The sequence below is a fragment of the Gymnoscopelus microlampas genome (assembly GCF_963454915.1).
Source record: "Gymnoscopelus microlampas genome assembly, chromosome: 21".
Lineage (NCBI taxonomy): Eukaryota > Metazoa > Chordata > Actinopteri > Myctophiformes > Myctophidae > Gymnoscopelus > Gymnoscopelus microlampas.
In genome coordinates this window covers 22341920-22357897 of record NC_139958.1, presented here as the reverse complement: position 1 = coordinate 22357897, position 15978 = coordinate 22341920, and the positions used below count along the sequence as shown (strand labels likewise).

General features: G+C 41.7%; 1 protein-coding gene across 6 annotated transcripts in view; it reads left to right on the top strand.

Moving 5' to 3' along the window:
• The window catches only part of pdlim5b (PDZ and LIM domain 5b), a 79736-nt gene that overhangs the window by 37964 nt on the left and 25794 nt on the right, over window positions 1–15978 (top strand). For all 6 annotated transcript variants that reach the window (XM_084047756.1, XM_084047755.1, XM_084047754.1 and 3 more), the window contains exon 4: window positions 15718–15751. In XM_084047756.1, the coding sequence (XP_083903882.1) occupies window positions 15718–15751 (34 nt within the window). The remainder of the gene's footprint in view (window positions 1–15717; window positions 15752–15978) is intronic.

Sequence of the window (15978 nt, the reverse complement as noted above, 5' to 3'; positions counted from 1 at the left end):
GACGGAAAAGCACAGTGCTTTAGTTCGCCATGTCTTTTCATGCCATCACCACATCGCAAGATGAAGGAGCCTTTCTACTTTAATAGTGGGGAAATAGCCCTAAAATAGCCCCTTCTCACAGCTGTATGTAATCTAGCAAGTGTAATGAAAGCACAATGAAACATCAAACATTCAGACTACGTGAGACACTATGCATATAAACTACAACTATAACCTCTAACTAGATATCCATTCTCCATACGTATATATTGTTTAAATTCATTACATTTATTTATTTATATATGTATTTATTTTATTATTTTGTATGTATTTGGCTACTGTATTATTTGCGTTTTGAAAGGCTGCAACTGTGAAAAAGAAAGAAGAGGCCAACACAATATTAAGTGAGGAAAATACATTAAAACCTCAGATTTATGAATGCACATGCGATTTCATCATCTAAATCCATAGTCTAGTGACTCTAGTCAGTGGAATAAATGTATGCGTAATAAACGTGAAACTGTAACCATGTTTTTTTTCTCAGACTATAATCGTACCATTCAAATCTATAATACTTGCATCCCTATATCATACTGCAACTAATTAATCCAATTTTAAAATGTAACATTCTCCCAAGGAAAGAAACAGAATCGTTAGATCATGTGGAAAGTTTTCAATGTTCAGAGGAGTGCTCAGGCAGTATTTTGGAACCTGTTTACCTGTAGGCAGCCCACAAATGTACAATTTGGACGCATAATGTCGCATTGCAAAGCAAATGAAACCTCAAGTTTGAGTCATTTGTGTTTGATGCCGTTTCATGTTACTTGGTCACCCAAACAGACTGCATTCTTATACTGTAGGATATTGTTTTCCTAAAGTGTCTGGGCACAACATGCTTCTCCATTACCAAAATGTGTACTTCTCGTCATTCTGCAATGTGAAAATAATGCTTTGATTCCATCCAACCATCTCACCACATTTGATTCCTGGCAGTATTTTCTTCAAGGAAATTTCCATGGACAACAGGCAGTAGAATTTGGGTTAAGATTAATAAAGCCACGATATAGACCAATAGTAATTAGATTGTCAAGAAGCTGTTTCTAGACCATGTTTCAATTAGACAATAATGAATTTAACATCACGTCACAAGACGTCACAGCGCAATGCAATGCGTTGTGAGCTTGTAGATCAGCTATTTTGGGGTGAAGAGATTTGGTGTAGAGGGGAAAAAAGGAACGGACAAAGTCTAGAGAGCCCTGGGGGACCCTGCTCTGCTTAAATATTCCTTATTCAACAAAGCAGAAATAAAAAATGGATTATTAGATAAAAAATCAGTATTAATAATACCACCTGAGTCAATATTTACTTTATTATTACTGACTTTTATGTTAACTTTCAAGATTGTAAGTACAATGCTTCAACTGTCCTTCAGCAGGAAGGAGCTCCATCTGTCTCTCTCTATGTATGGACATGATTTATGACTTTGATGCTGACTGATAAGTCTAAGTGTCATGATAACATTCCAAGAGCGCCTTAGGGGTTGACTAATGTGACTCCAGTTTGGTCACATGATGTCACACTGTCATGTTTTATTCCCCTGACAGGAAAGTAATTCGGGGTCACTGGTGTTGATCTGTTGAAGTTATTGTAGAGTGCCCGGGTGAAGGAAAACATGTTTTCACTCAGACCGGAAAGGCACTATGGATTTGAAAGTGCTCCCTTTATCCTGTTGTTGCGCCATAGATCATAACAGATCTGATGAGATGATAGTGTTTCAATGAGGTAAGAACAGTTATTCGTCCTGCGAATGAGGGAGAAAACAGCCTGTCTTCATTTCTGCCAAAATCCTAGCCACCAAGAGATGTTTAACTCATGTCTGCATGCTCATAGGAATAGCATGCCTCGCGGAGCAAGAGTTGAAAGTATTTTGAATTGTAGCCTGCGTTGTGAGGAAATCTCAGCGTGCAGAAAGACCACAAACTTTTATATTCCATCAGGCTCAGTCGGCTAGAACTAGCCTTTTGTGGTTCCTGGTCAGCCACACTGCGCTGCTTAGACTCTTCCCCACACATGTATAAATGCAACAGCACACGCTAACATAGAACACTCAGTGAACAAGCTAGCATGTGAACTCGCCCCATAGCTGTTTTGATGAGCAGACTAAAAGGTACGGTAATTGGTAGAGTCCACCAAGTCCACCGATTGCTGATGTTTTGACCGATATTTTGTCAAATAGTGCAACAGTTTCTAATTGATTTGCAAAACGTAGAATTGATAAAAGTTTCTTTTGGAGAACCTTTAACTTATGCGCAAAATAAAATAAATAAAAACACAAATGCCTTTTCAATATTTGAACATAAGTATATATACACTGTATATTAAACTTCATTATTACACGGCTTGGTTGAATGCTCGATTCTGATTGGTCAGTCATCGGTCATTATTTCTGGATAATGACCGATGAGCTCAATAACGGACCGCTGTCTAATCAGAGACTCAGAACACCTGCTCATATCAACCTGCGCTGCTTGATTTTATGCTTTATCCAACATGACAGCCATGTAAACAAACAACCAATGTCATTTACAACTAAACGTTGCTCTCAAGAATGTTTTTGAAAACATTTGAAGTGAGAAATAGACGATGCAATAACCGAAAAGTCATTCTATTTGATCCACTACACTTCCTTGTTTATCGTGGCGCAACAACGGGGGAATACCAAAACGCTCGCCCCAAAACATAGTCGCCCCGGGGCAAATCCGGCGGTATTACAGGCAAATCGGCAGTAAATAGAATGGGGGGCGAGTGTGTTTTGGGGCGAGTTTTTTTCCATTTCGTCATTTGTTTTTGCGAGGCGAACTTGTCCGCCCAGCCCAATACTTATGGAATACTTTCATTGCCGTAAGCAAGGAAATACTTCGTTTTGTTGTTACATTTGGGTAAATGTATTTATGTATTTATTAAGTAGCCGTGTAATAAGCGGGATAATGCATGGGGAGGTAGTCATTATTGAAATTTAAAGCCCTTCAGGGCGATTAACCACCTCGGCTTCGCCGAGGTGGTTAATCGCCCTGAAGGGCTTTAAATTTCAATAATGACTACCTCCCCATGCATTATCCCTTGCATATACGTACAAAAAGAACATTCAACTTTAATTATACAATGAATTAGCAATCAAGTACATATAAAATACACTAAAAACTGAACCTATATACCATACCTATGAACCATATATATATATTGCACATGAGGTTTAAAGTGGTTAAAATTAGGACACTTCCGCTACATACAGTAATTGCTGATACTGACATCATCACAAAAGTCAAATAATACTGTATATATCGGCCAGACCGATCTATCCGTCGAGAACTGGGCGTGTGAGAACATCTTGGCTCACAATGTTGTCCTGTCTCTGGAGTGAGTGAAGCTTCATAAAAGAGTGATTCCATTTACTGTTAGAGTGATGGAAAGCTCAGTTCCACATGTACTGTAGTATGTAGCAGTCAGCCAGTCATAATGTGCTCCTCAGAGGATTTGAAATGGTCTAAGTTCCTCTCTCAACCCACTCATACCATTCAAAGCCATTCATACTATTTGTGTGTGAGTTGTCCTCTCTCAGTTTCATTGTGTCCCTATCAGTGATTAGTCTATATTCATTTTATGTGTATATATGTAGGAAGAGAGAGAGAGAGAAAGAGAGAGAGGCGTAAATATTAGTAGATATTATAACAAGCGGTAGGCTACAGCAGATTTTCTTCCCAAAATCAACATGTCAGCTGGTTATTTTCTGCTCTAATATTATGGGACATTTTTCCCTTAGTACTGAACATTGAGTTTTGCCAGGAGGTTGCGGGGAGCTGCCTGAGGAAAGTATGATAATTGATGTTTATTTATTGTCATTGAAATATGCAACACAGTGCAGTCAAACACCACGCCTCCAAGGTTGTGGCTGACTGCACCTGGTTCCAAAACCTCAGAGATAAAACAGCCCAGGACAGCTCACTCCAAGAAACAACCATGCACACAGTGAAATCCTCAGTCTTAATTTAACCACATGAACCCTAGCGTCACAATACGCAGATATTCTACAAAAGTAGCAGCCCGAAATAGCAGAACATAGAAGATCTGCAAGCATGTCCCCATCAGAGCTTGTAGATCTAGATTTTAAATGTACAATTTCAATTATCTTAAATCACTCTTATCCAGAGCGACTTACAAAAGCGAGATAAGAGTAAGCAGAGTAAGCATTAAACACTAACAAGGTAAGTAGTCACATAAGTAGAGTGCAGAAAGAACGACAAAGAAACTACTGTAGGATACCAGGTAAACCAAATCAAATCTAGCATCTGTTGAAACATGCTAAATCCAAATAAAATTCTTTGTGGTCAAACATTTATTGAAAAAAGGTGACAAGAAGGTATACAAGGAGAGAGGTGGAGTCTAGGTAGGGTGTAAGTGGTAAAGTGGTTAACAAATGGACCTTTAAGGTCCATTTGGTTACACTTGTACACTGTCTGAATGAAAATAACTATGGATTATGGAACTATGGATAACTACGGATTTTGCTGCATCTACTGATCATTCCAGCTCACTCAGCGTAAGAAAGAATGAGAACATTTATGTGCGTGTGTGCGTGTGCGTGTTGGGCTGGAAACTCTAAAGCTTCAAGGTGTAGTCTGTGATTACAGCAACGTTTTTGAAGCTCTTGAAGCGGTTCAACATGTAACCCTTGTGTTTCTCTGTCAGTTCTAATCCCACTCTGATCCCAGGCTTGTCAGAATGGCCTTTTTCCTTGGTCTCCCTCTCCCATCAACCCAAAACCCAGAGAGACAACACAGAGTTGAGTTCCTTGAGAGACACAAAGTGGAAATGACACGTGACATTATTTCAGAATGTTTTCAAAAAGCCCCAGTGCTTTCTTCCTTCCTTTTGTAAAGCCTGGTTCATACTTTGTCGTACAACAGTGTCACGTTTGACAGAAGGACAGACAGATGGATGGACCGACGGATGGACGGATAGATAGACAAATGGACAGACATACGGTAGACAGGACGGACGCAGAGATACATAGAGACAAATAGACAGACATGACATCGATCCCGCAAGGGAAATTCACTTTTGATAGCAGCACCACAGTCAGCATGAAATACAGGGAAGATACAGATGAGAGTAGAGAGATACAGCTAAGATTCAAGAATGACAACATGGGAAAATAGGAAAACCCACACATCTTCTTCTTTCCCTCTCTAAGTTGACCAAAAACCGGAAAACACACAGAGCCAAATTTATGATGTAGACTTTCTTCAATATGCGAGACGCCCGCTAAGCCCACATTGACATACCACATGTCACCCCCCGGGGTGACCTCCTACATAGTATAGTATGGCAGAAGGCAGTTGTTTACATAAAGGTCAGTCAGCTGCATATTTTCGAGCTACCAGGCAGCTCTGAAGCTGCAGAGCTGCACACACAGATGGCCACTGTTCACCCAGCGAAACTCAAACTGTATACACAGCAAAATCCTCAGTCATAATTTAACTCAGCGTGTACGCAATGTAACCAAATGGACCCTTTTGGTTACATGCTCGGAGTTACAAAACGTATGAATTAGCACTGAGGATTTTGCTTTGTAGAGCGAATGGGGTGAAGCCCAAGTGGATCAATTAACACTGAGGAGTTTACTGTGTAGCACACAGGGGTGAAGCAGAGGTCACCATCCTAATGCAACCCAGAGAAGTTCCCTACTGGCTTCCTGGACCAGATGTGGTGGTGTGGAGGGGAACAGAGAAAAAGGGTGGTGGTTGTTAGGTCCACTGGCTTGGATCCACGCTCAAATGATAACCGATTCACTCGTGTTTATGTCTGCACTCCACTCGCTGCATGTGATCCCATACCAGATGCAATATCAAGTGAATCTAGTCATCTAGTCATTCTTGAGGGGCACTGCTTGACTTGTATGTCATTCTCTTTGACTCCAGTGGCCATTAACCACTTAAATCCCATATGATTGTTGACTGGGGTCCCCCAGGGTCTATCATTGCCCCCCCCCCCCCCAACCAAATATCAACCAAAATATGTGCATGAGCAGTAAGAAATGACCCAATGTCAAACTATATGACCAAATGATTTGATTCCAAGGGAAACTTCGCTAATTGTTCTGATGTTGTGGGGAGATCAATACATTTTTGTAAAAAAGAATACCCTATTTCACCCGTTAACGTGAAACCACATTTGACATCGTTTCGCAAAGTAAAACTTTTTTTGTCGAGAAATACCCAGAAGATGTAGGGTATTTTTTTACCACAATATGTTCCCACCAGAACAATGGGATTTACTGTATGTTGAAAATTTTACCTTTAACGTCATAGAAATTGTATTCAGTCTGGAATAAGTATCTATTATTATTAGGCGATCAGGAGGAACAATGCAGGATGTTGAATCACTGGGCACCTGGGGCCTGTGTCTTGACCATACAAAGATATATCAAAACGTATGTGGTAGTCCCTGAGAAGTTGGAATTTGTCTTTCTGAATTTGGCAAATTACAGATAAGGCTTATTCCAATGATCTTATAGTTAATATCTTGTCCAAGGAGAGGCGACACACTGTAGGGACTGGAGGAGGACAGATAGAGGAGAGAGAGAGAGAGAGATTTAGTATGGTATGAATTATCCTGTCCTCTGGGTTTATGACTTCTTGGCCTGGCGTCATTCACAGGGAATAGATGATGCTGTATTGTCTGGGAGAGACATTATGAAACATCTGCTGTAATGAATTCCTGTTTAGTTGTTGCATTATGGAACCATAACAGTGTTGAGTGCATCTTGGGTGAGAAAGCAAAGTTCCTGGGATGACAACCAAGCAAGCTTATAAAAAAGGCTATAAAAATCCAAGTATGTAACAGGGATTTCAGTTACTTGAAGTGACCACGCAAACACACACAGTATTTATTAAAACTCTTAATTGATTTATTAATTTGTAACTCTGAGATTTGAATTAACCCTCAGGATTTTGCAGTGTGTACAGCACGAGGCATGTCTTGTGTTTCCGACTATGAATGAATGCCCTCAGTCCTTATAGACCTGTGATGCATGTGATGCATGTGTGTGTGTGTGTGTGCTGAAATGGTGAAACACAGGCACGCACAGATATACAGACACACACACACACACACACACACACACACACACACACACACACACACACACACACACACACACACACACACACACACACACACACACACACACACACACACACACACACACACACACACACACGTGCATGCATTGTGTAAGCCACGTCTCCAGGAGACTGACAATAGCAACAGGCCGCCCAGATATATATTTACAAGCCTTCCCTAAATAGCACTCACGTCTTCTCCATAGTTACCACTATTACAGGTTTAAAGCTCTGTCTCCCTTCACCCAACTGGTATCAGTTTTACAATGTCTTTCTGCAGCTACACAGTGAAATCCTCAGTGATAGTTATCTGTTTGTAACTCTGAGAGTGTTGGTTACATTTGTATACTCTCAGAGTTGAATTAACACTGAGGATTTTACTGTGTATGATCTACCCCTCCCCAAACCTTTTCCCATATGGTCAAAGTTCCCAATTCCCTGTTGTCTCCCTTCCCTCGCAGTGAAATGTCACCGTTTGTGTTGATTGATAAGCCAGTGTATTAAATTCCCAGCGTGCTGTTGTGCATCGAAAATAGCTCATCTACAAGCTCATAACATGCTGCAACGCGGTGTATTGTGAGCTTGTAGTTGCAGATTCGTTGTGCGACACTGGCATGCAGCTAAGTACAGTCTAAACAAGGCTTTAGGGAGCAGGACACTGTGACATCTGGAGTGTTAAAGCGTGCAGGTCCATTTGTACACAGAATGAAATATCTCTCCTGATTTTGCAGTGGGGGTAAGAGCTAAAACATGGAGAGATTGTGCCCCGGGCACAAGCTGTGAGTTTTGTCACTAGGCTGCCTGGTTAACTGTAGATTGTCTTAGCAGGAAAAAGCTGTTTTCCACATCCATGTAATCCATCTCTCTGCGTGTAATCGCAGCATGGTTTTCTTGTAGCGATATGCCAAGTCCTGTGAGGACGGAGAGCTTAATATCCACACTTCCCCTGGCATGCATGTTGTTTAGATAACAAACACACTTTTGCGAAAGTATTAAATTCAAATCAGGGGGTACATGAGTGATCGTCTTGAACCGCATTTATTTTAACAACTGCTTACTGTTCTACAATACATAATACTTATATGGTGATATAATACAGACAGCACTAGAAAGCCATCTGATAAAACGTTACTTAAATATTATTGAAATGAGCCAACTGTTGAAAGAGTAGTGTTAGAAATGTCATTTTTTAGATACATTGGTAATTGTGGTATCAACTGTGTGTGTGTGTGTGTGTGTGTGTGTGTGTGTGTGTGTGTGTGTGTGTGTGTGTGTGTGTGTGTGTGTGTGTGTGTGTGTGTGTGTGTGTGTGTGTGTGTGTGTGTGTGTGTGTGTGTGTGTGTGTGTGTGTGTGTGTGGGAGAGAGAGCAGGGGCTTCTGTTAGCAGCCTCTTGATCACTCAGTCAGTTGCCATGTGCCAGACTGTTGCTCTTGGCTCTCAGATGCAGACAGCCAGGGTGGAAATGCGTCTGTCTGCGTTGCCTTCAGGCCTTTTCCTCCAGTCAGCCTCCTCATACTGGAACTGCGTGTGTGATGGAGAGAGAGAGAGCACATATTCGTGTGTGCGTGCATCTCTCTCTCCTTTTCTCTTCAACTGATGAATACCACTCTCTGCAGGTTATTTTATGGACCACCAATTGTCAGAAAACTCTTGCAATTAAGCTAATCCTACCTTTTATTTACATCCTGCTCTTTGCAATACAATAGTGGTAGGGGATATTGTGTCAGGGAAAAGGACTATTTACTTGTCCCCGGGAGAGGGGAAATTACTTTTATGCGTTCACCCAGCTGAAGGCTGCTCACATGGCTCAGTTGAGTGTGCATGGGGAGCTGTTATAGGGGTTAAGGGTCTTGCTCAGAGACACTTCGACACGTAGACTGGGCGAGCCGAGGGTCGAACTGGCAACCTTACGATTCCTCAGCTACGGCTACATTTATTAGCAGTAACAGTTTTATGGAACTGGGTCTGCAAATAGAGTGAAACACTGGGACTTGCTTGTCACTGTTTTAGCATTATTAACTTTTGCCATAATATTATTATATCAGCATCTGTAATCTAATTAAGCAAGGCATCCTGATTGGATTAGATGGAGGTCACTGAGGTGTGTCCTTGGTCTGAGCAGTGTCCCTGGGAGTGGATCTGTACCCGACACACGCTCAAAGAGTTCTCTACTGTATGTGCCTGAAAGCCTGATTTATATACTAGCTAGTGTTGTGTGCCAATAATAGCCGATCTACAAGTTCACAATGCATTGTGGTGCGACGTGTTGTGAGCTTGTAGATCGGCTATTTTCATATAAATGAAACATTTAGACCACCAGATATGACAGAGAAATAAACAGCCTGTGTCTGAAAAGCCTGTCATTATGGGTTCTGTGGATGAGCTGCCAAAATGTCATAACGTGCCTCATATTTCTTAGGTGCCTGCCATATCCATGTGAATCATTGCTTCCTTTTTTACCCAAAGCCTAAAAAGGAAAATATTGTGATGAAGATTATATGGAAAAACATCTTCTGATCTCTATAATTCAATAGTTCCTAACTTCTATATTAGATTACATATAATTTAATTAATTACTGTTGTGTTGTGCTGTATGCCCATTTATGCTACTCCCAACATCCCCATGCAGGGTCTGTGGCTGTCAGTTTTTAGGAATGCTCCTTATTAGGTGCCTGTTTTGTACAAAAGGTTACATTAATTGAGACAACGTAGAAACATAAACATTTAAGCAGCTTGTGCCTCTGGTTTCCATGGTAATCAATCCTTTTGAGCGCCTGGCTCCAATCAAGCCTCTTGCACAACTAATGGACTGACTAATAAATGATGTTGATGGAGATACAACTATTAACTCTAAACACAAATAGTGCTAAATAGCACTAAAAGTGGTTCTTTTTATTGGCTGCTATACAGCACCTATCGTAAAGGTGCTAAATAGCACCTTTGTCAATTGGTGCTATAGAATTTAGAACCATTTGAGGTACCTAAACTAAGTTGAAGAATCAATAGAGAATTTACAGTATAAAGAAGTCTTTACTGGTTCTGAGTATAGCAAATGTGGTACCTATCCTACCTAGGAGGCTGTGTGTCATCATTGGGGTGGGGACGGAGCAGCTACTGATTTGTAGCTTAACTATCAGATGATAGTGTGTAGAGATATGCGGGCCCATTTCATGCACTGTATACCTCTCAATCTCCTGCCCCACCCACAGCTGTCTATCTCAGTACAAGCATGTACGCAGCACGTGAGTTGGCTAAGACAGACACACACACATACACTTGCCTGCACAGCGCACACACTTTAAGGCTGGGAGATATGACTTCACTCACTATCACAATTAGTTCAAACGTTTATGATTATGTTTTTGAAAAATAGTGAAAATAAATAGCCAATCTACAAGCTTGTGAGCTTGTAGATCGGCTATTTTTGCTATTTTTGCACACCGCCTGACAGAAGGAGACTCGCTCACTGCATAGAGGTTGACAAGACTTAAAGAAAATATTTTTTTCTTTTTTTTCTTTTCTTTTTTTTTCTAGTACCCACACACGCATGTACGCAGGACATGAGTTGGCTAATACAGTACATTGACACACATACTCACGCCTGCATAGTGCACACACACGCACGCACGCATGCACATGCGCACGCCCGCTCTTATACAGTACGCACACACAAACACACACGCGCATATACAGTACACACATACAGCACGTAGCGTTGGGTGTCAGAGCTGATCAGCAGGAGGCCTGGCTGGCTTGAAAGAGGACAGGATAGCAGTGATGGGGGCTGAGCAGAGCAGAGCAGATGTTCACAGAGGACCACCCTGACTCACTTCACTGTTTGTTCAGTTTGCTCTGAGAACAGACAGACAGAGTCACGATCCCACCCAGCTGCCCCCTCTGGCCCGCTGATGGCAGATATACTGTGGCTTATTATAGACTGGCTCTTGTTTTTAATGGAAACTGCCAGTTTGATCCCGTAGCCTGTCCTTTCGCTGTTTTCCTAGGCCATAGAGCATGTTGTCTTTTTCTTCATGTAAGTTCCATAATAACGCCATTAAAGTACATGTACACTGGAAAATAAGGTTACACGTGCCATGATGTACTGTAAATGGGAAAGATTACCCACAAGCGTGGGCACGTTTTTAAAATGACATCAGCATCTGGTAGCAGCCAGGGTGGGGCTCCATGATCACTAAGTGTAAGGCTGTTGTACAGTAAAATCCTCAGTATTCATTTAACTCTGAGAGACTACATTTAGTACACTCTCATTTATAAATGGATCAATTAACACAGAGTATTTGAGCGTGTAGTTGCTCAGCCAGTAAGCCACAAAGGAAAAGCGTGAGATAGCTGGCTGTTCTTCCTAATATGGCAAAGGGGAGGGAGGATGCCAGAGGACTTGCCCAAGTCCAAGGAGTATGTTGAAGAAGTGAGGTCACTGTCACGTTCTAAGCAAGTTCTAACAAGTTCTAAGCACTGGGAGGCAAACTGAAGCCAAGTTTTTTGTTTAAAAAAATATATATATATATTCGCTTTTTTCGTTTTAAAATACAAGACGTACATGACCACAAAACAGAACAAAACATAAGAGAGATAAAGAACAACCACTATACACCAAGACAAACCTTCCCACCCACTCACCCTCAACCACCCACCCCTGGGCCCTGCCCCCTGAAGCCGGAAGTTTGATGGAATTCATTAATTGTCATTAATGAGGGCCAGCTGGCCAAGCGTATGAATACACAATACTTTTTTTATTATTGCAACTTTAGTCAAAATAATCTGTTCAGGAAATGTACTGTGCTCTTTAGATACCTCAATAAAAGTACATACTGGAGTGTGCACATGAAAAAAAACAAGAGTTTAGAAAGTGTGTGATATATCTCCTGAACCAATTATTTGACAAAGATCACAATAACTCAAATATCGTATTTATACATACTAGACCATACCCGGTGAAAGGCGCAGGTGAAAGTAGTTGCAAAGTTGGGGTTAATGCACATCCTGTCGCGCGGTTTCTCCCCCGCGCGCGTCCCGTCGTGGCGCCCCCCCCACCCCCCTCCTCCCCGTCGTGGCTTCCCCCCCTCCTCCCCGTCGTGGCTTCCCACCTCCTCCCCCCCCGCGGGTCGCGTTGCGTCACCCCTCCCCACGGGCGTATATATATATATATATATATATATATCAGCACGGAGAATGGCGTAGGCATGTTACTCGCCCGCCGCGGGTCCGTCTGGTGTGTTTACTGTCCACAGAAAGAATTGTGCTGAGAGTGGGCGGGGTCTCGGTGTTGCCATGTCGGCGTACTGTAAGCGCTGTAGGGCCAATGTTGGTGGTATAGGGTTCGTTTGGTTTGGCCTCGTTTTCATAGACCTTGCTGCTTGTTTCTCTCGCGAAACCTGGCAACGACGCATGCGCAGTTTGATCAAGAGTCCCCCAAACCAAGACACCACTACCACCACCACCACCGTGAGGTTACTAGAATTATAGTAGGATACAAGCTTGTCCACTTGGCTCTCATTGACTTCAATGCATTCCATCAAACATCCAGCTCCAATTTGCCTCCCAGTGCATAGAACAGGTTCTGTGTGACCTCTCCTTGTTTAGTACTTCTTGCCCCAGACCAGGAACAATCTTGTTGAGTCACTGGGTTCTTTCTATAAAAAAAAGAAGAAAAATAATTGATGCTTTGTCGCCTGTCATAGCCGAAGAGGATACGGTTGTTTATGCAGAGCTGCACTGTTCCCTTGATAGGAAATGTGTTTTTTTTGCCTGATGCTACACAGTAGAATCTGCGTAGCAATTTAACTCAAGAGTGTCTCAAACATGGAGACCACGTTAAACTATATTTGAAGGCATTGTTGCGGCTTAAAAATCTTGAATATTTTTCTGGGATATTCTTCCTTGATTACTGGCAAGGTGCACAAGAAAGGTTGTGTGGATCAGTCCAGTGATGTACTGTACAAGACGAGCCGCAGAAAGACAGACCCTCTTCTAGACGGTTCACCCCCTAGAGAGAGAGAGAAAGAGAGCCTGACTGACTGACTGACTGACTGACTGACTCACAGATTGGTGGACTGATTGAGGGTGACCTGCATAAGAGAGGAAGATGCAGTGTTTTGGGTGGAGGGGTTAGTGGGCTGCTCTCTGTCACACAGGGATGCATCTGGGGACAGACAAACACCACCTCCCTCTCATGGAGGTGATAAAACTGTAACATCTGTTTTGATCATGAGTATAAATCTGAGGTTTTACACACTATTACACACCAGTTTACACACACACACACACACACACACACACACACACACACACACACACACACACACACACACACACACACACACACACACACACACTCTCCTGAGAGGATGAAAGCATAGTCTAAATCCTCTGTGATCAATCAAAGAACACACATACGTATGCATGCGCACACACACACACACACACACACACACACACACACACACACACACACACACACACACACACACACACACACACACACACACACACACACACACACATAAACATACATGCACAAACAACATGCATTCATACATACACATACTGTACATACCGTAGTACTGTATATAGATACACTAACATGCGTATGCACGCACAGTCGCACACACACACACACACACACACACACACACACACACACACACACACACACACACACACACACACACACACACACACACACACACACACACACACACAGAAGATAGAAAAAAGCTAGGAAGGAAGATTGGATAAATAGGAATCTGTGTTGTTTGTCAATTGTATTGCAGTACTGTACTGGTATTATTCGTAATGTGTTTATTTTATTTATTCATTTATCTCTGGTTCTTGGCATGACTAATCAACAGTGTGAAGGCAACATTAACTTTATCTCAGTCATTTATTAATTTATATCTTAACATGAATTGAAGTTTTGCTCATTTGATGAATAGTAAAAGTCAGCCTACTGTATCTGAAGTGTTGACTTTGCGTTTTTCCTTGCTTGGATTCAAAACAATTTATCCATATGTATGCTATAGTCATTTAGCTATGCCTTGTAGATTGTATTATTTTCCCTTTCCCTTTCCCTTTCTCAATTTCTCAATTTGAAAACCTTTGAAACCATGACCAGGGATATAAAAACATTAACCTTGCCTCAAGAGATACAGTAGGACCGTTTTCCTTGAAATAAAAAATGATTGTTTCCCCCAAAGGCTGTATATTATTTTTCCTCATATGGATGTAAACTGAACAAGCAGCACCCGGGCCGGTAGCTAGTGTTGCCTGCCTGCATTCTGGCCGATTGTCGTGGAAAGAGGCTTTATGCTCATTTTACAAGTCAACATTACAAAATTTGATCTCAGGAGAGGCAAGAATATTGATATTCCAGAGCTCACTGACATCTCTTTGAAATCTAAGAGAGAGTGAGTGGATGATTGAGAGGAATTAGGATCCAGTGTAAATTGAGCCGACATTAGGGAAACATACCAGAGTAATAGAGCATAATCTGTTTTCCCACATGTGTCTACCACCATACTGTATGCCTGGCTGACTCTGTGGCATTGAGCTCTCGCCAGATACATACAGATAATCTGTTAGAGCCAGAGTTTAGTCGTGGGTTCTTGCAATGGCAGCTCGGCAGTACACTGTATGAATGTTCTTTTTTTATGCTTTGCTTTGGCTTTCCACACCTGCAGCACTACACCCCCACCCCCATCTCCCCTCTGTCTCCTGTCTCTCTGCCCCCACTCCCAGACTGCCTGCCTGTCTCTCTCAGATGTTTGTCCAGGTAGTGCAATATGCTGTCAGTCCGTCCAGCGAGGCATGACTAATGGTGTCTTATATACCGCACAGCAGCTCCCCGTTATACCTGCAAGGCCCATTTAGTTTCACTGTATGCTAAAAGGACTTAAGGGGAGAAGTAAGACGAGGCCCTAGGGCACATGCTTCTCAAAACGTGTGCCGAGGTCTACACTGGTGTGCCTTGGGATTTTTTGACAACCACATATTTTTTTATAGCAATATACAACAGACACACAGAATACATAGACCTTTATTGATCTGATGTGAGGGAAATTATACAAAAAGTATTTATATCAGTACTTTGTGCGCTCTCATTTCCCAATACAGAGGCAAATTCTATTCCCCCCCAAAAAAATATATTTTAACCACTTTCATTCTGGCGTCATATATATGTATCATACTTTTTTTGTTTTGTTTCACAAATGTATAAATAGATATTAATGTTACTGCCTACTACTTACACATTCCAATAACATATCCAGCGTAAAACCGGTAAGCAATGTAAGGTTAGCTAGACGGATTAACATCTCTGTTACGGTGGAGATATGTTGATATTTCTGTTTGTATCAATGCTGGAGTCATATTTGCAGTCATGAAAACTATTTCATTTGAAGTTTTATCATGATTTGAACATGGCTGGAAAGCCTATTTCGACCAATCAAAATGCTTGTCCGGAACTACTGTATGCATTGTGATATGGTGTATTGGAAGCATGCAATATTTTTTATAATTCTCCCTCTGTCTTCACAGAGCTTCCAGTGTCTCCAAAGATGCAGCCCCCAAGGTACAGTATGAACACACACACACAAAATAATAATGGATATCGAATATTGTATACTCAGTTAAGTAACAGTTATAGTTAGCTCCAAGTAAATCTGCTCACTGAGCCCTTCTGAGATGATGTCAGAACACCTTTTGGTATTGCATGCTAAAACTGGAACTGGATTGAGCACATATTTTTGCACCGCTCCATTAGTTGACTGGCACGTGTGTGACATTCATACAACAAAG